General features: G+C 41.6%; 1 protein-coding gene across 10 annotated transcripts in view; it reads right to left on the bottom strand.

The window, feature by feature from the left end:
* The window catches only part of esrrga (estrogen-related receptor gamma a), a 127,621-nt gene that overhangs the window by 29,570 nt on the left and 76,508 nt on the right, over nucleotides 1-21,543 (bottom strand). For 8 of the 10 annotated variants that reach the window (XM_026378097.1, XM_026378106.1, XM_026378103.1 and 5 more), the window contains 3 exons: nucleotides 14,787-15,211; nucleotides 10,108-10,236; nucleotides 124-234 (listed from right to left, as the gene is read on the bottom strand). In XM_026378097.1, the coding sequence (XP_026233882.1) occupies nucleotides 124-234; nucleotides 10,108-10,236; nucleotides 14,787-15,211 (665 nt within the window). The remainder of the gene's footprint in view (nucleotides 1-123; nucleotides 235-10,107; nucleotides 10,237-14,786; nucleotides 15,212-21,543) is intronic. The other 2 variants (XM_026378102.1, XM_026378098.1) reach the window with 1 other exon arrangement.

The following is a 21,543-nucleotide window of genomic DNA, read 5'->3' as shown; positions in this document are numbered from 1 at the left end:
TAAACTTGCCCCCAAACAGATGGGCTTCTCACTACCCTGTATCCATTTATGTGTGTGTGTGTGTGATGGCGTTTAAATGTTTTTACTGTGCAAATGTCTCCATTAGGAAGGATGTGCTCTTACATGGCTTCTTGGGGGGCAGGGCCAGCTGTGGGTTCAGGTATGGACTGTTGTCTGCATCTATCCGGCGTTTATACTTCTGCCTCCCACCACGAACCCTGTCCAGACGAACACCTGTAAGAGATCCCAGAGAGAAGATGTGTCACTGACTTTTTTTTAACAACTTAACGACAGGACATGAAAGGCGTAAATCAGCAGGTTTGCAAGCACAATAAAAAGAGAGCAGGGGGAGAGCTGAAAAACTGGGGAATGGTTACATATGACATGAGTGTGAAGAGGTGATAACTGCTGTTTCTGCAGTTCATGCAAGTGTGTGGATGTGTACATCTGTTATGCATGCTGGCACTTTTTTGTTATTGTCAAGCTTGCTAAACTCACTTGGCTCTTTTATTCTACAGCAAGACAAATTTATGGAGACAGCATCTGAGTAAAAGGCGTCTCTCTCTCTCTCTCTCTCTCTCTCTCACTGTGTCTCTGCTTTTCTGACTCCCTTCCTGTCTTTTGCTCAATCTCCGACTATCTATTGCTCTCTCTCTCTGTCTTGTTAATTAATTGACACAAAGGAGTCCTAATTTAATTAGGCCTATCTCTCAAGGGATTGGATGTTACCGTGGTTACCACTTAAAGATGGATAAGGAAGACAGAGGTGTCATGTACCCTGGAGGAGAGGAGAGGAGAGGAGAGGAGAGGAGAGGAGAGGAGAGGAGAGGAGAGGAGAGGAGAGGAGAGGAGGAAACTCAAAATATTTCTAAATCAACCCAAAACTATCTTTATATACTGTGTAACACAGAAATAACATGAGAAATTGGTAGAAGAGATGCAATTTCTCTGAAGAGAAGAGTTATATGGCATGTGTTAATCCTTTTATCTTGAGTAGTTATTTATAGTAAGTATGTATAAATCAGGCTTTTTTTTACAACAAATAAAATAACTTGCAGACAAATGAGAAGTTAATACAATCAGGAACAGTCACTAATCCTCAACAGACCTCTAAAACACATTTATAGGAACTTTGTCAATGGATAGAGACCCACACACATAAACAAATCACAGAAGAAACATTTCATATATGTAAAGAGAGGCCAGGTATTACTTTTGAAATCCTGTTGCCCCTAAGCTCAGTTTAAAAAATGCCCTAATATAAAATAACTAAAACAATATTAACAATATTACTTTACTCCAAGAAGAAGGAAAGAAGGAGTGACATAAAGAGCAAGAGATCTACTTACACAGATTAAAATTCTCTCCAAAATGAGCTAACCACTTTAAAGACAACACACCTACGAGACCTAACAGAAAAACGTCCTGCTGATATGAAAGAGAAACCCTGTCACAGCTCATGTTTGTGCATTAGATGGTGTTGTCCAGTTTTATCTATACATGTGCACATCTGTGTGGCTGCTTTCAATCATCTTATAGAGATGAGGCTGTCCACATAATTTTGTCTGCTAGAAAAGCTCAAACTAGCTCAGGCAGCAGTCTACCCAGTGAACTGAGCATGACACGCATCTGTGAGTGTATGTGTGCTGCGCTTGAGACAGAGATAGGTAGACAGAAGGGCTGACAGTCCAGGTACAGTTGGGGGGCCAGTGTCAGCAAACGGTCAAGAAACTCTTAACACCGGGAGGTAAAACCCACTCACACACCCGCTCGCTGCTTTCTCTGTCACACACACACATTCACACGCTGTGTATGTTTCTCTAACCCACACGCCAGCGTTGTGTTTGGGTAAGCCTCGGCAAGCAGCTTGAGCAGTCACTACCTGGGTCAGCGGCTGGTCAGGAGAGGAAAGAGAGATTGACAGACAGCAGAAACAGAGTGAGTAGATGGTGGAAGCAAAGGAAAAGCAGTAAAGATCAGATGAGTAAAGATTAGTGGATAGAATGGGTTTGAGTAAAAAAGCAATTATGGACACATGTCTCTGATTCTTACGTCTTTGTTTCTGTTTCTGTTCGGAGGTATTAACACTTCAGGCTAAGTGCTCTGACATATCTACTGTGAGCTACTGTGAAAAGAGTGCACTATGCAAAACGCACATCTACCACCAGCCTGGCCACTTGGTAAAATATGGAAGCAAACAGCACGGACTATAACGTTACCTGTGGGAGCCGCTGACCCTCCTGCGCCCCCAGGTCAGGATCAATAACTGGAACAATGGTCTATATTAATTTAGAACCCCACAATGTCAGCAGCTAGCACAATTTTGGTGTGACACGAGTGTCCAAAATCTCACACTGTCCATCATTCTTAATCGTTTACTCCATTTCTACAACTGGTCCCTATAAACAAAAATAAATTTAATTTACTGTTATTAAAACAAATGATTAATATTAAAATGTTCTGCATCTAACATGTTTAAAGAACCCGGCTGTCTGTAAGACAAGTTACTGTTTCTATTCTTTGTTATTTCTCTTGTGAACAAAACCAATATACACATGTTATTTCTTAAATAAACACGCTCACGCTACTTTCTGTTAAACAGACTCTTACATGCAGGCTCTCAATTTTTCTTCTTTTACTTTTACCTAAAAGACCCAGCGTAGTGCAGAGCTTACTTCATAAAGAACCCTCTCTAACTACCTCATCTATTTTCCACCAAATTAACTCTCTCTCAGCACTGATTAATGATCAAATATAAATGAATCAAATTAAAAATTGAAAATTATATTTCCAAAGCCCACAAAAAAGAGACAAGAAGAGGCTAGGGGGAGAGTGAGAGTGCTTTACCTCCTCTTAACAAATGAGCCTTCAAATCATAAAGAATGGGCAAGAGGAGAGTAGAGGAAAAGAATGAGGACAGTAGGTTAGAGGAGAGGAGAGGAGAGGAGAGGAGAGGAGAGGAGAGGAGAGGAGAGGAGAATGGGTGGGTTGGAGGAAACGTAAGGATCAGAAGAAAAGTAAAAAACAAAAAAAGAAAAGGCAAAGGAAAAACAGAATAATTGAACAGGGAATGGGTAAGAAATGGAATAAAAGGCAAGAAAAAAGAAATAAAATGTAGATAAAAAATGATAAATTGCCTTAATGGAAGATTATGGTGAAAATAAAGTAGGAAAAAAGAGAAAAGAAAAGTGCATCGTTTGTTAAATAAGAGGAGAAGGGGATGGGTAAGTAATGGATGGACTGGTAAACAAAAGAAGAAAGGTGAATGAGAAAAAATGAAACGAGAGACAAAAAGAGGGATGAAGTGATGGCTAATAAAAGGAAATGAGATAGGAATAGAATAATGAGAGTAAAAGAAAGAAGAGCAGATGAAATCCCAGAGGGTTATACGCCTTAATTATAAGCTTCAACCAACAGTTCACCATTACTCAGTCTTTAACACACACACACACACACACACACACACACATTGAAACAAATGGGAGTTTGCTCCCTAATGTTTGTGTTACATAGAGCGTAGTGTGTGTAAACTGTATTTAATGACATAATTAATAAAACGTACTCTACTTTTTCCACACAGTGGCTTCACAAAATAACAAGAGGTGACCAAGAACCCAACGGTCCTGCTGTTAGAGCTTCATAAGTCCTCTGCAGAGTTGGGAGAAATTGCTGGAAGGACGCCCATCACAGCAGCACTCCATCAATCAGGAGTTTATGGTAGAGCGGCCAGACAGAAGCAACTCTGAGTAGACGGCACTTGGCCAAAAACCCCAAATCCAGGTGGGCAAAGGTTGTAGAGACTCGGCCAAGAAGACTCAAAGTTGTAACTGATGACAAAAGGGCTTCCACAGAAAAAAGAAGACTGGGATCTAATTTTCAAAACAATAAAAAAAAAAAAAAAACATGTTTGAATTTGTGCAGATTTATCAAAAACTACACCTACGAGATTCTGTGGACTTTCAGAAGCTCTGTTCCTGTTTTCATTCATTCATTTGTATTAATAGTGAGTAAATGACACAAGCTATACAACGAATTGTGTGACTGCACACACACACACACACACACACACATATTCACCCATGACAATGATGAAGGTGAATCATTCCTATCTTGGGAATATTGCTCTCTGTCAATAACATGATCTGCCCTGATCACATCAGCATAGATTTTACACTGCGCTGGTGTTACTGTGTCAGCGTGTGTGTGTGTGTGTGTGTGTTCTTGAACAGTTGAAGGATTGCGAGTGAAATGCCTTTGACACCTAAGTGGTTTTGAAGAGAGAACCTGCAAGCATAGAAAAAGAGAGGAGAAGAGGAATGGATTGATTTCAGATGGTCAATGATATGATAAGAGAATAAGAGAATGAAAGAGGGCGAGAAGTGTGGGACAGAGTGGGGAGAGGACTGGGAAGACAAAATTTGATCAGAGCAAAAAGAGACAGAGGGATGAAAAAAGGAACCGGCGGAGGAAAGCATGCAAAGAGGCAGAAAAACAATGAGCAGTGAAAGGAGAGAAGAGAGAAAGAGAAGGGTGGTTTTATGGTAATTGAAGTTGTAACAAGGTTGAAGTCTTTCTTCCACTTCAGACCAGGTTATTACCTTATGTTTCTGTGTGTGTGTGTGTGTGTGTGTGTGTGTGTGTGTGTGTGTGTGTGTTCAGCATCGTGTTTGGATTTTCAGATTTAAGGACTGATGGGCGACAACACGCACATGTTATATATACAGTGGCAAGAAAAAATATGTGAACCTTTTGGAATTTCATAGTTTTCTGCATAATCCATCATAAAACACAATCTGATCTTCATCTAAGTCAAGAGTAAAAACCTAATTTTTTACATATATACTTGACATATATTTATATATTTTTATATAAGTAATTTATAATTCTACAGGGCAAACAATGTGTGTATGAAGAAATCTAATTCTTCCTGCTTCTTGACACTTTTCCTGTTGATAAATGTGTGTAAACTTGAAAATATTGTTAACTATGACTGAAGGGTGGGGGGGACGTTAACAGAAAACGCGTGCAGTGTCATGCAGTGACGTTTATTTAGACCAGAACAGATCAGAACAGCAGCGCCTGAGGCAGCGGGCAGGTGGCTGTCACTGGTGTGTGAGACTGTGTGAGGTCCCTAAAAAGTCTTTTCCACAGTAGAGGACTCTTCTTTTCTTTTAGGGCACACTATGACACATACAACCATACATCGCACATGTGTGAGATCTTGTAAAATCTGAGGTGTTGTTTGCAATAACCTGAAGTCTTCAGTCACAATTTCATATCACAAGCAGCACACTGACTGTGACTGTAATTAGTTTTAGGTCTTGATAATAATTATTGCTGCTGTGAGCTGTTAAATACACCTGAAAACAACAGCTAAAATTTTAAGTCTCCATTTTAAATAAACGACTATTGACAGCCAGTTTAATTAGAGTCGTCAGATACTAAATCACAATCCCTCTCACTCCTTCCCCTCCAGCCTTCAGTATTTGAACGTCTCCTGATGTTGTTTCTTTCCCTCCCATCTCCTCTCATCTTCTCCAGAGAAACAGAAGGAAAGTGTACGGAAAAGAGAGCGGACCACTTAGGCAGATCTCTCGTCACGGTTTTTCCATTATCGCTCCTTTCTAGCTGGGATGCAACCAGATGCCCCTCACACACACAAACACTCACACACACTCACTCAGGACAGACGCTACAGGGCCAGATTTAGCTACAAGTATCCCATGGGGGAACACCAGACGCCACCAGTTGTCTGGCTCTTCCCTCCTCTGTTTCCCCATCCTCTCCTCTTGTCTCCTTCCCTCTCTCCCTCTCTCCTATCCTAGTCATCCTCTGCCTCTTCTTCTATTCGTGTTTTTGTTTTATTGCCCCTCGCTCGCTCTCTGTCTGTTTCAAATAATGTGGCTAACTGTGCATATTGTAAGTAGCTAAGTCAGTGTGTGTTGGCCAGTTGTCTTGATTGTGGCTCCTACGGCTGCATGTGTGTGGCACAATGAGCTCGGACAGCAGCAGTCATGATCGTTGAGCTATGAGGAGAGTTATGACACACACCACCAGCTGTATACACACACCAAACACACACACACACAGACTGGGGCCTTCCACCCGATCTCACTCATTAGGTCTCAGAGGCCGTGGGGAGCACGGCCACAGTTGGCACGAGCCGTGCAGTGTGTGTGTGCGTGCATGTGTGGGGCAGCGTGCCAGGCTTTATATTTGCAGCCCGTGAACTTTTCTCTCTAGTAGTCCACCATCTGAAACCAGCTGGCTGTTTATGGCATTACAGAGATGGAGCCTTTGGTTTTGGATTCAACACATTCTGTCTGTTTAACCACAATTCATCAGACGTGCCATCATCAAAGCTGTTATGCGGCAAAGGAGCAAATCTGTCGATATGACCATATGTACGTTAGACATGCACACTGACTACTGCTGGCTCCTGGGTTGAGTGCCTCTGCCAAAGCCTTTCATGTTCAGAACTCTGATCTGTGTTTTGCATTCTGTTCATGGCAATTCTGTGCATTAATGCTGATGTTTGAATGTATTAGATTGGTCTTGCATTGCCAATTGCACATGAATGAAAACAACTTGCTGCTGCCGAGTTATTACCTTTATTGGCTTGTTAAATACATTAAAGTGAAATGTATTTTTTTCAGTTGCGACTCCCTCTCAACCTTCTCATGTTTCATTATTTTTCATCGGATCTTTTACCTGCATTAATGCCCGTTCTCTCACGCCATGGTCCCCTCTCTCTGGGCAGATTTAAGCCACGCCCCTGTGACCTTTTGGTGTTCAGCTGACGCATCATTTTGACCTCATTAAAAATGGACAGACAGCCATTGCCAGAGGGGAAGTTCTCATAATACAGTCAGGCCTTTTAATTGCCTTGCTCCAGAAATTAGCTGCTACATATTGGTGGGTGGGAGCCCCACGTTCGCTCGTTCCTTCAGTTTACCCTCTGCTCGTTTATCCATCCTCCTCCTCCTCATCACAACAGCAGATGAGAAAATCCAATACTGTGCACACACAGGACTGTGCATGTGTGTATTCACATGATCAGGTGTGTGTGTAGGAGAACATGCAAAGAAACAGCTCCACTCTGAGTTGGTTTACTGACCCTCTGGCCTCTTGTTCTCCCCTCTCTCTCCATCACACACTCTTCTTACTGCCTCACTTGCTCCTCATCTCACCCTCTCTGTGTCCCTGGGCGACAAAGCTAATTTGAGGCCGATCTTGCCCTTAGGGGTAAACTACAGTACACACACACAAACTACTGCCTGTCCAACACCCCACTTCCGCGCCGCTCTTACCACTTTATCTTCACCTTTCCCCCGTGAGCTAGCCCATGACAACAACAGTTAGCTCTGATGCTAAATGATCTAGCCACTTACCATTATCATCTATGCAACTGTGGTGCAACGATGCTTAAAACAAAAACAGTGGCACGAAACACAGTACGGTATTATTAATCCACTGGAAAATAGTCTTTGCTAACAAACTAAACAATAAACACATTTTGAAACCATGAATTTTTTTATAATTAGCTATGTGAAATAAAATAGTTCTTTTTCAGAACTGTTTCATTTCAGTTACATCACTTTCAGTGAGGATAATAGAATATTATAGGCAGGCACTAGTTCCTCAAAAGAACAATAAATTATATACAGTATTACAAACGAATGCGTCTGGTAGAATAAAGCAATGGAGAAGAAATATGTTTAGCTTTTATAGAGCTGTTGATCTTTTTCAAATTTCCCATGGGTTCAGAAAGAGTGAAAATGAGAAAATATAAGAAAATGGATGTATCAATTTTCCAAATGACCCTTATTCATATGTAGAGCGGGACCCCCTGTATTAAATTCACACCCTGCACAACAAATGGGGTGGCTGTGCTCTGTCATGTTGATGTATATATATGTAGGCCAAGCTGTGTGTGTGCACTATGTATGTGAAGCAGAGAAGCAGCTACAAAAGACAGCTATTTGTTTGCCTGCTCAGGACATAAACATGTAAGTTTACACACACACAGCGTTCCTTGAGAGTAAAGTGACTGACGTTTTATTATTATCTGTAATAAATTCTGCTCTCTCAAAATTTATAATCTATCCAAGTTTCCCAGTCACTCACTGCTTTAAATTAAACAGTTTAATTAAAAAAGATTGATAAAAATATCCTCTTTCAAATGACGGCGTCTGAGCTTAAGCTGATACAGCTACTGTGTTGAGTAGCAGGATGCAGTCTGAGCTGTGATGCTGTTGGGGCTGCCAATAATACATGTGCTTACACGTGTGTGTTTGTGGCCACACACTTATACACGAGACAGAACAGGAGATGAGACATAGGTTCTGCCTATGTCAGATCAACTGGGAGAACAAATGCTGTGACAGCAGCTGCATGTTGGGAAAGTGTCTGCAAGAGAGAGAGAGAGAGAGAAACAGGAGCGAGAGAACAGAGCTCGCTTTAGCACCGAAGTGAAACTTGGTTCATTGAAGCCAGAGACACGGACCCAAGAAATCTATAAATTATTATAAATGATTATTACTCCAGACAAATTAAACATCCTGGTTTTCATTTCTGGTACTACGGTTTTAAAATAAAAACATTTCTTAACAATTATTAAAGAAAGATTTTTTTCACAGAATAAATAAATGTTCTGTTTTGTATTAGGAGCCATGCTAACAAATAAAGTGGTAAACCTCTAAGACATTTTGTATTAATTAATGCTGCCGTGCTTTTGTTTTCTCCAAAAACATCTAAAGCTGGGCTTCACATAACGATTTCTGAGTGGGTGAAAAACTGCAGGTATGAATGAGCCTCGTGGTACAGGCAGGATGGACAGAACAGCCAGTGAAGACGAGAGAGGATGGATGAAAGACATAAAAGAAGCAACAGAAACAACACAATAACAGTGAGTGGGAGAAGTGAAGGGAGAGACGAAGACAGGAATGGATGGAGAGAGGACCGGCAGGCGTCGGCAGAAGCATGCTCCCTGACCACTGTAAGGAAGAGGGCGGAGGCCAGGTCTCCCATCAATTACAACCTTGACCCTCCTCTCTTCTCCTTTCTCTCTCACACACTTTCTGCTCCATTCAACCACCCTCCCCCTGCCTCTTATCCTCCCCTGGTCCCTCTCCTCTGCTCCTATAAATCAATCTCTTCTCCCTCCCTCCTCCAACCTCGCTCCCATCCTTCCACCCCCTCGACTTTTCCTCTCTCTCTCTGCTTCCTCTTCATCGGTGCGGTGGGAGTAGAAAGGTCAGAGGTGGGCAGACGAGAGGGAGAGAAAGTGGCAGAGGCAACTAGGGAGTGGGAAAATGAGAGTGTATTTAATCAAAGTGGTGTGGGGGCAGATAATATTTTTGCACCATTCTCACCAGTGAACAACTCTGGAATCTAAGTGTCGCAGTTCTCCTTTAATTTCTATATTTATCTCATTAAGTTAAATACACCAGTAACATTGTTAGCGTGTGGAAGAAGGTCTTTGCGTGTGTGTAGCACCTATACTCGGAAACTATAGGATGCTACTTGTATGTGTGCAAGAGAACACATGCAACATACAGAGGTAAAAAAGAGGAGAATGTAAATCAACGGTGAGACAGATGAACAGAGGTCAAGAGTTGGATGTAAATGGAAGTGAGAATGAAACAAGATGCACACAATTCAAATAGAAACATGTTACAATATATGTAGAATAATATATATATATATACACATTTTTTAGAGGTGCTACATGTAGCATTTGTCAAATTCATTGTTCAATGTACAATAAACCAGTGACACTACATTTGAATAGAAAGCTAGTTTGTGTTTCACAAACCCACCATAAACTTAATTGCAAGTACCAAAAGGAATAAGACCCATTTGTGTAAATGTACTTTTTGCCGTATTAACATAGTTATAAGTGTCACTATGTCACCAAAAATACCTGCATCCATTTTCAATTTAGCACATCTATTTAAAAATCTAATGCAATGGAAATGATGTGAAATATTGTGTTGAGGCTGGCAAAAGCTGCACATTTCCTTAGAATCAAATTTAATAACTGAATGAATACACATTGAAAATGCCACATGTAGCACAGTTAACGGAGAAAGATAAGTAAGAGACCTTTTCCCTTACCCTCCCTCAGCATGCCCACAGTCAGACACTTCATGAAGCGGCAGGCCTGGCACGACTTGCGTCTCCTCTTGGTGATCTCGCACTCGTTGGTGGCTGGACAGCTGTACTCAATGTTGCCTGCATGAAGACATGTTGGAGGAAGACAGAAAGTGGGATTTTATTTCAGATAGATACATGAACAGATCCTCAACACATCCTGCTGCACAAAGACAGAGAAAACGATACAGAGGGTATAAGTTTTAATTTACAGTAGACAGTATAGTTGTAGATACACAGACGGAGATAATCAGCTTTCTGGTAGATGTTAATTTTATTAAAGTATTTGTTTGAGTGTTATGTTCAAATGTGAGTGATTCATTTTCGATACAGTATATTTATTAATGTGTCTCAGATGTACATGTTACATGTTATAATACATATAAAGTGTATGTGTCAGTGGCCAGAGCAAGCTGAGGTTGCGTGACTAATTGCAGTTTACAGAGCTGAGGCTAGAAGATTATTACCTGATGTAAGTCTCTTAACTTCACAACCCCGGCTACAAAAACAACGCCGACAGTGAAGTGTGTTAGAGGCTAATACTCAATTTTACCTTTAATTCCTGACTGCCACATGGTTCTGTTTCTATTTTATTTACCTATTCCCACTTCTTTATTGTCATGTTCTTCATCAGGATATTTTTCTTAATGTTACCTGTTTCTATCGTGCCTCCTGTTCTCCTTTGCTTTCACTGTTTTACTCTTTTCATTTTACTTCCACCCAAAGAAAAACACAGTTATGGATTTGTCAGCACAGTTTCTTCATTGAGGAAGTTTTATTATATCTACGGTATGAACTGTGTTGGAAGGTGAATGTGAAAAATAAAACATCCTTTCTTCTTTCTTTCTTTCTCTTGCTCCTATGCCCATCTGACTACACTACTCCAGTAAGCCAATGCATCTCCCACTGAAACAGAGTAAACAGTGATTACTATTGACTGCTGCCGTGAAGAGGATGTTTTCTCATTACTGGGCTGATTAAGGGGGCTAGTTAGCTTGGGAAAAGGCTAAATGCACAAACACTTCTTAATGGGTAACAAGATGCTCATTAATCTGCCTTGTAGTTAAAGTTAAGACTAAACATGTTTAATATTAGGAGAACCCTTAGAGTCTAATTGACACTACTAATAGGACTAGTTAGTTCTCACCCTACCTTTACATGTGGATGGTAGAGAAGAAGGAGCACATCAATTCAGGAACTAACACAGACATTAGCTGTGCTAATGACACAGAATCAGAAAGAGCAGGTTTAAATCACAGTGTCTGTGGTTTTATTTATGTTCTCAGACAAAGAGCACAGACCTCCTCCTAAACATAACCTAAGTGTGTATGTGTGTGTTTTTCCTGACTCCTTCTTTGTCTGTATCACATTTTACTGCTCACATGTACGTTCCTTTTTTGGTACCTTGGCTTCTTTTATACTATAGTTACAGGTAGAGGGCATTAGAGGTGACTGAGCGACAAGGTTCTGGGCCAGATCAGAATCCAGCTCACTGCAGTTACAGGAACCAAACCAAAATACACAAACGTGTAAATACGAAAGGTGTACATATATTTACAGTACCACTGTTCCTGCACTTTCTCCTACCTTTTGCTCTGGATCACTATCCCCACCTCCACCTTTCTTTTTCACTCCTCTCTTCCCATCTCATTGCTCCATTCCTCCCTCTCCCACTCTTTGCCCTCCTCCTCACTCCCCTTTATCCTTCTCTCTCAATAAGGGAGTGATAGATGCAGGTTGTCAGGTGTCGCTGGACTGACGCCACAGAAACAGCAGCTGCCAGAGCCACTTCCTCCATGCTGCGACACACACACACACACACACACACACACACACACACACACACACACACACACACACTGCAACACACATAAACTAATTCCTTCCTTCATCCATGTGCCCAGTCCGTCCTCTACCTTTCCTCCTGTCTCTCGTTCCTTGTCTCAACTTATTGTTTCCCCACACAAGTGTACTCCTCTCCTTTCCTCTCCTCTCCTCTCCTTTCCTCTCCTCTCCTCTCCTCTCCTCTCCTCTCCTCCCTGTCCAGCTGGAGGTGTTTTTTTGGTGATTACCTGCGGTTTTATTGGCTAATGGGTTGAAACATACCAATATGTCTGCTGCTGCCCATCTGAGGCTCGCCCTGTTTTCCAGCCAAGATACACAAACAGAACCGTGCATAAACACAGGTCCTTGTGCACGGACGTACACATAAACCTGCAATCATTTACATTTGGATGAGCAGAGACCCATAAGCCCACACACAGATACACTGGCTAAAACGCATCCACACTGTCTGAGGATGAGTTTGGCTTGTGTAGTAGCCAAAGACAATGTCATGACCCAGCAGATCCACAACTGCTCAGTCTACATCCAAACAAACAGGAACAATATTCATTCAAATTTAGGAACCTTTTAGGTGCAACAGTGGTTGTGATTTAACCTTAGTGGCTTACTTGGATGAACAGTCTGAATGTGATACTGCCCTTTCAGCTTGTTTTATTATGATTATGTGGTTTTCCATCCTTTGCCTTGGCTAATTGCTGCATTTCATTACAACCTGTGTCCTGTGACCAGCTCTTCCTGATCTGCAACATCTCCACTATAGTAGAAGGGAGGATTACAAAGAGTGAAAATGAGGGAGCGAGAAAGAGTGGGACAACGTATGGCTTTAAATCTATTCAAGGTCATGCTCTGAAGAGACTCCACCTTCTACATGGCATCATATCTATATGTTTGCTGGGCCACTGTATTTAATCTGTAACCCTGTTTTCACCATTGTGACCTTTAAGGCCCCTGAATGAAATTAAACACGTGGAATTGGTCGAGCTACTAAACACAGCAGCGATGACGGATGAATCAAGGGTTAAATCTATACACCGAATGATTACAAGGTCATGTGTGTGACTGTCTGTTCACATGTGCTGGTGTCTATGTGCAAATGCTCCTCAGTGTGTTTGTGTGTCTCTGCTTTTATCTCTCTATGTGTGCTTCAATCCCTTTGTCAGAACTGCACCGTGTCCTGATCTCATCCCATAATAAACACATACAGGTCATCTCTAGGTAGTGGTGACCATCTAGTGGATATGGAAAGCTTCTAGCCCCCCCACAGCTTCCTCTCTCTCTGGGGTTTTCCTGGGAAAGCTGCTTATCAGAGTAAAAAGAAAGCAGTGACACATAGGTGGATGGACGGAAAGAGAAAGATGAAACCTGTCTGATATGACCGACTGACTGACTCACTGGATCTCTGATGGCTAGCTGGTTGACTGGTAGCTTGGTTATTGCGGTGGCAGACTGGCTGACAAGAGGCCATCCAGCTGAATGTTATAAAAAAAATATATATATATATATATATATTACAACATGTTATTCTGCTGTATTCTGCTGTACCATAGAGTTGTACAATCACCGTACATACACAGCTGGGTTATGTAGCTGACAAGTGTAGGGCCAAAATAAGAAAAACACAAACACACTGACATTTCTTCAAATGTCAAAATGAGACAACTGCTGGTACAATTACAGCCAATCAGTGTGAAAACAGTACAAAAAACAATTAACGTGTGCATTTTGTAAAAGTCCCATTAAAAATTACAGTGCAGTAAATTCTCTGCCATTAATGTTTCACATATTCTATAAGTCCTATAAAATGATGATGTAAACTGGCGGACTGGGTGGATTGGTAAACTAATGGCTGGAGAACTGGCTTGATTTATTGCTAATCAGTTGTCTGTAATACGGACAGTATCGTGTCTGTGAGGGTAACCGAAGAAATGATGGTGATCAAGCTGAAGAAAGCAAGCAATGAAATACCTACAAAATACCTGTGAGCTGATTCGAACCCTAACAAGAGACGAGCAAAGGATTACTGAGCCTAATTCTCAGTACTCCTCTCACCGCGTGGATTACTGCTCTATCCCCTCTCTTCTCTACCCCCTAACATGAACTTCTGACCCTTAGACACGACCTCTAACTTTCCACTAACACTATGTCATCTCCTAGACAACAAGCTTATAGCTAATTCTTCCTGTACAGCATAAGCAGGTAGCTCTAGGAATGCACAGGCTGCCTAGAAATTACTCTTTGCTGCTGATGGAGACGAGGTCAAGGTTAAAGGAGTGAGAGTTTGTGTGTACGTACAGTGTGTATGAGCCTGAGTGGATGCATATACGTGTCACTGTGTGTATGTGCATGCATGATGGAAAGAGAAATACAGAAAAAATAGACACTGGTGGACCTGGTGGCTTACTTAGCAGACAGAGAGGGAGACATGTACCATATAAAAATCTGGGTTTATACCTGGCCTAGGGCCTTTATCTTATGTCCTGAATCTGGTATAGCGGCTGAGGTTATGTGCATGTGTGACAGAGAGAGCGTATTTTGTGTGTGTCATACCTTTTTAAAGAACACATTAACACCACAATGATGAACTTGTAATATGTTGTTTTGTTGTGATGTGTTTATGACCTTTCTTATACTTTCTTATACGCACTTGTGACCAAAGACAGGAGTGAAAACACTCAAAAAATATTAAACCTAACCTGTGATTGTAGATCTTAAAAAGCAAGGAATAAGACACAGACAGGGACAAGCACAGACATATGTACAGATACAAAGTCAAAATGAAAGCCAACCTTGAATCGTGCGTTTGAAGAAGGCCTTGCAGGCCTCACAGGATGCCACTCCATAGTGGTACCCTGACGCAATGTCCCCGCACACCAGACACAGCCTCTTCGGCATCGAATTCAGCATGTATTCACACTTAATCTGTGAGTCTTCCCCGATAGTTGATGAACAGTCCTCATAACGCTTTGATCCTGGCCCACCAGCAGGACCCAGGGGCCCCGCATTGGAGCCGTACAGGCTCGGGGAGTCTAAGCCGTTGGGATGGCCGTTCATCGTGGATGAATATGAGCCTGAGGCGTCGCTGGAGCCACCAGGGGAGTGATGGTTTAGGCTGTCAGTCAGGGAGGCAGGACTAGACGGCTCAGTCTTTATGTAGGAGGACGGACAGTTGGACTCAAGGTGGCGCTCCTTACTGGACATTCTGCAGAGAAGCCTGAGGAAGTGAGACAGGAACAAACAGAAGAAGAAGAAGAAACTGTAAATATCAATAACATTTATAAAGAAAAGAGAAAGGAAAGAGTTAACACAGTCACTGTCCCCCTTTAGGACGAATTTACATTTTTCACGTACGATCAATGCATCAGACAGAGAGAAGATAAAGTTAAGAGGTAGTTAAAAAAGGTCTTGAACCTAAACACAAAAAAAAACAATAAAATAAAATGAAGAAGAAACATGTAAAAGAGAGGAGAGGCACCTCTGATACCACACAGTCACACAAACACATGCACATGCTCGGGGCCGATGATCATCCGTCACTCTCCAGTCAATAGCAGCTTGTTCTACATGAAGGTAATCAGTAAGCAGCCTCTCTGCTGCTCAATCATCCCAAAGACAGCCTCACACATACGTGATGCCCTCACACACACACAGACAAACAGATTCATACTGTACATAGTCGTATTCCAGCTCACACTGACGCGCAGGTTAAGATTAGGAGAAGCCGTACTAACTAAAAAAAATTTAATCTCTACTCATCAGTGTCGAACTGTATCCTCATCTTTTGTTCTTCCCTGCTGTGTCTCTCTTCCTCTGTCTTTTCTCCCTCTCTTTCCTGCTTTCCCTTCTTCCTGTCCCTAAGGAGGCTGACTGGTGTCTCGTTAATGGCAGTTGTAATTAACAGCTATCTTCTCTCTGTCCATATCTCTCCATCCCCCCTTTGTCTACCTTACTATCTATCTGCCTGTCTCCCTATCACTTTCTATTCACTGCCATCTCTCTCTCCTCCTCTATCTCTGCCCACTCGCTCTTTCTCTTCCTCTTTACATGACCACCTTGCCCTCCTCCCTTTTCTCTCTTTCCATTGTTAAAGGCAGAAAGCACAAAAGGGGTTTTTAATTAAGGCAGGATGCTGCTAAACAAGGGGCTTCTAAAGTCCAGCCGGCCTGTAAAAGATCCCTGTTCTACAGGGACCCATAAAACACAGACAGCGCCTCGACTGAGAATGTAGAGACGATCGAGTGAAGGAAGGGTGGGGGTACCAGTAGTGGATATGGACAGGAAAAGAGGCAGACAGACAGCCTAAAGAGAGAGACAGGTGTAATGAGAGAAATAGGGATTGTGAGGTTGTGTATCTGAATGACAGACAGCAGTTTGTTTTTTTAATGTGCAGAAATAGGAGACTAAGCAGTTTGATTTGGAGCAGCTACTGTGAAGGAATAATGCTCAGTGCTTTCTTTTTCATTAATTCTTCCTTTCATAAACCCACATGATATTTATGATGCACAACACTTTGGCCTTTTCTCCCCTTTTCATCATTTATTTTATTCCCTCCACCTCTACTCCCCTCCCCTCCCTGCAAATTCCTTTAATTCAGTGACTCCATTAATCGTGACTTTGTGGTATTCACCAATGTCTATAAATCCATTTATCTGATGCTAAGATAGGCCTTTAGATTGGAAATGAGAGAGACACTGTTGGAGAGGCTTGGGCACAAATCAAGAATGAGGAAAAGGATCGAGAGAGTCAATGAGAAGATACAAAAGAAAAGACAAAAAAACAAAAGGTGCTGGAATAAGCAAGGAAGAAATAAATGTAAATGCGGGGATGGGATGGGGAGAGATTAAACAGGGTTGTCTATGTTCTAGTAGAAGAAGAGAGTAGACCCATTTAAGTAGATGATGTGATGGTGATGATTTAATCTCTCCTTTTTCATTCTTTATGCTCTTTTGTGCCCCCTCCCTTCGACCGTCAATCCCTCTGAGTGCCATTAAGTGAAAGAGTTTAAGTGCCAAAAGATCTCAGGCGCTTTTTTACTTCTCTCTCTCTCTCAAATTCTCATCTATCTCTCTTTCCCTTTTCCTTTCCAGTCCACCTCTTTGCTCCATCTCTCCCGCTCTTTTCCTCCTATCATCTCATTTCTCTCACACACTCTGCTTATAAATGAAAAATAATGGCAGTGGCACGAATAAAAAGAATAAAAAAGAAGAAGACATGCGTGCAGAGAAGAGGAGCAGAGGAAAGATTAAGAAATCACAGCCAGTGCGCTGTGCCGAGCGAGAGGTTGAATGCATTTATGTATGTATGTTATCAGTATAATTATGGTGCTATGTAGCGACGGCTCAGTGCTGAAAGAGCAGTCTTATTGTGCCTGTCTGCTCTTCAGATGAGTACAGAGAGCGAGGGAAAGAGGTGAGTGTCTTTTTTATCAATTCTTTATGTTTTTAGCTGTTGATAGAGATTTATATAAAAGGAAAAGAGCTTGAGTGTGTAGGTTTTTGTGTTTTTACAAAAAGCTGATTTTATTGTCGGCTGATTTGTCGAATTTTGCCCAGATTTCATTTTTTCCTGCCATTGTAATGAAACTACTACAACTCGCTGTTTAACAAAAGGTATGGATCTCACATTAAGTTAAATTGTCAATAAACCTAGCTTAGATTTGTATAAAAGTATGTATTATTTCATACAGATGCTCATTTAGTCACCAAAGCAGAGAGCAGAAAGATTTTGGCCTCAAACTAAAAGAAGAAAGTGAGCATGACAAACTTATTTCAGTTCTTTAAGGTAACTTCATAACAAATATGACTTTTTATTTTATGATTACTGCCCATTAAAGAACTGGCCACACTTGTGAAAGTGGCTGTTTAGTTTCTGCAAACATCAAATATTCAGCAGGTCTATTTACTGTCGAAGAACACACATACACACACACACACAATCTCAGAAAGATTACCACCTTCCCTTGTCTCCATTTCCACCTCGATCCCTGTCATTTTCTCTTTCTCTCTCTTTGTTCCTATTTCTAACTATGTTTTCACACAGACAAATATGCAGAGGCGTGGGGGGAGAGGGGAACATAAAGAACAGAATAATATACAGAAATGAAGAGGAATAGACACTGTTAGTCTGTGTGTGTTTGGAGGAAAGGTGGGCCACTTTAGTCTGGCAAGCTGTCATTAGAGCAGTTGGCTGATGCAGCACCCTGACAACTGGCAGGGACAAACATACAATCATCATATTAGAGCATCTACTCTCTGCCCGACTCTGTGTCTCTGTCGCTTTTTCTGTGTGCACTTGCACATTATATTCTATATTATATACAATTTACCGCCTTGCTAGATGGCAGTCATAAGAAAGAAGAGAAACATTACAAATAAAAACAACAGCCAAACAACCAAACTTTAAGTGAACCTACAGAATTGTTAGGTGAAGGAGATGAAATATGAAGATAAATGATTAGTATTTAAACAGAACCGACAAGATGTGTTTGACTACGTCTTGACAAATGCACGTGAAGCAGAATAGAGGAATGAAGCATCCCACTGACTATATTTTAAAACATAAATTCCCGTGGACAAAATGATAAAAATAACCCGAGATGAATACGAAGAGAGAGTTATAGCAGAGAGGGAAAGAAGCAAAGTGGTGGCAATAGAGACAGAGAGGGAAAGAAGTGCTGACAATGTGGCTACCATGGATTGGCTAATACCTTTCCATCACACCGAGCATTGTGCTCTAGATGCTGATAAGAACACACAGTCCAATAAGCAAAAAGAAAAAAGAGAGACAGACAGAGAGAGAGGGGAAAACCTCACACAATTCTATCTCGATGATACCAAATGCGTTGGGAGGGAGGGAAAGTCAAGAAGGGATGGAAGACAGAAAGGTAAATATACTGAATTAAAGAATGGAGTATGAAGGTAGCAAGAGCAGGAAACTGTCCATTTCCATAGTCAAATGAAAAAGAACAAGTTCACCCATAGACTGGACTGCTTTTTCAGCCCTCACACTCCTCTTTCTTTGTTAGGATTGTTGAACTGCTTGTCAGCTTGTGGGTCAGATACATGCACTGGTGAGAGCGCACACAGACGCACAAAACCACTCTCATAAACTTGACTTGTTAGCTGCACGAGTTCAAAAGGAGCAAGTTACTGCTGTTGGTGAAGGATTACAGTGAGAACACACTTTCTATTTTCTGGTGGCTGAATTATTGGACTACATCAGGAAAAAACACACACACAAACTTGTAAAATGTTTTTTGTATGACATTCTTTGTGCTACTGAATCTCTGGTTTTCACTTTGTAAGGAGTGCACCCCGCTCACAGGCAGAGAGACAGAGCACAGGATTGAAGGAATAATGTGTGTGTTGTTGTGTGTTTGTGAGTTTATCTCCATTCTCTCAGTGTGTAGATGATTATAGTTGTTTTCAGGGACAAAAATGAATAAAATAAAATAAATAAAAACTCACGCAGCGACAGTCAATCTAACCACTCTCCCTCCTACTGTGCTCCCTCTCTTTACGTCTCACTCTCTCTGTGTCATCATTTCTACTTCGCACACAAACACACTCATTGCTTCTCGCTCTTTTTTGTACATCCACACACCGTTACACACACACACACACACACACACCAGGGAGCAGATCAATTGTTACAGTGTTAGTCGGGCAGGAAACCTGTAATTCACTTCATTGGCTGCAAAATAAACCCCTGATTACATACAATCAATGTGATAATGGCTAAAACACATTCTGCCCAATGGTCTGTCAGGCTGTAAAGATGTGTGTGTGTGTGTTTTTGATAATGTGCATGTGTGTGTTTTGTCAGAAATACTCCTTCCACAGTAGGTATGAATCTTATTGTGACCAACACATACCTGCACACACCTTCGGTGTGCACAAATGTCCACACACACAAAGGTGTGAAATGAACTGGGTGAGACTTTCAGAGACTAACTAGTGGGGCTAAAGCTGTTCTGATGCATCCTGGGGTTTATAACGTTTACACACACGCAGATGCTCACTCTGTCTCTCTAGATGTGAATGAATAAACACACAAAGTAGGCTTAGCCCAACACGACTGATTTAGAATTATGAGCCCTCTAAACTACAAACAGCAAACTGTTTTACAACATCATGTAGATGCTGGTGATAAAACTGTTCACGTGTTGTTAATAATCACCTACTGTTGTTGACACTCATGTTCTCTCTTCTTGTCTTCCCAATTCTTTTGCTCTCTTGTTTAATCCCAAAATTTGAAAGGAATTCCTTTTGCTCTCCAAGTGGACAATGCGGCCTGTATGAAGGATGATTCAGATTTGAGAGCTTGTGTTGGTGCAGTTATTTAAGTGAAAAGATATGAAGAGGGTAAGTGTGTTCAGGGCAGAAACCGAAGGCAGCGCACCGCTAACCCTGTGAGTGTGTGTGTCAGATGGGAATCTTGATGATTTAGGTCATTTTCTTGCAGAGCTGTAGCTGATAAGTGTGTTGCTGCCAGGCACTATCTTTGCCACCATGTCTCTCTCTCTCTCTCTCTCTCTCTCTTCTTACCTCTCTCTTTGTCTCTCTCGCTCTCTCTCTTTGCCCCCCTCTCTCCCTCTTTCTGTCTCCTTTATCTGCTGTGTGTCATTGTATTTGTAAGGGTGGTTGTCTACTGTAAGAACAGTGCTTCAAACCCCTTCAACAGCTCCATCCAGTACACTGCACATCGGGAATACAGTTCGCACAAAGTCTGTTAACTAGACTAAAATATTTATTTGTTAAACAAACTGCAAATTATATGTCTAATTCAGTTCTATTTTGGGACTTGGCAGGCTATACTACATACCATGTACTTGTGGTGACCCCCCAGCCTTTTACTGGAAAGGCTGGAGTAGAAATCAATGACATTACTGAATGCATCCTCTTGTTAGGCAAAGCTTTAATAGAAGATGTGAAATTAGCCACGTTTCTGTATATGAAAATATGTAGTGAATGCACATTCACAGAATATCACTGTAGGCTGGTCAAAGGTCATTGATGAAGGTTACCGTTTGTATATACAGCGTGTGTGTCTGTGTTTATGGATTAGTGGTGTTATTGTTAAACATTGCGGGTTCAACAGTCACACACACACACACACACACAAGCCTACATTCAACCATTTAGTTGCAGTGGGACATGCAGCTCTCCAACACTCCCTCTCATGCTCAGACAGAGCCCTGGCCAAGGTGCCGTATCAAATGAAATTGTGCAGAAGTAGAATAAAAAAAAGTGTTCAAAAAATATCCCCCCTCAGATTAAAAACACATTTTATTAAGCAGATGGTGAAAGAGGATTTCCACTCTAGTAAATATGACAGGGCTTTCAAATGTGACACGGGAGGGAGGCAGAGAGAGAGACATGGAGGGAATGAGAAAAGAGAGTGTAATGCTGCAAAAGAGAGGAGAGACAGAAAGAGAGAGGGAGTAAAATGGTACTCTGGTCTTGAGAGAGTGAGGGGGGAAGCAGAATAAAGGGGAAAAATAAATGCAGGAGATGGGAGGACAGGGGAGGAAGGGAGAGTAGAGTG

This window comes from Anabas testudineus, chromosome 3 (genome assembly GCF_900324465.2).
Source record: "Anabas testudineus chromosome 3, fAnaTes1.2, whole genome shotgun sequence".
Taxonomy (NCBI): Eukaryota; Metazoa; Chordata; class Actinopteri; order Anabantiformes; family Anabantidae; genus Anabas; species Anabas testudineus.
Note: the sequence above shows the minus strand (reverse complement) of the source record. Positions and strands in the feature narration are given on the sequence as shown.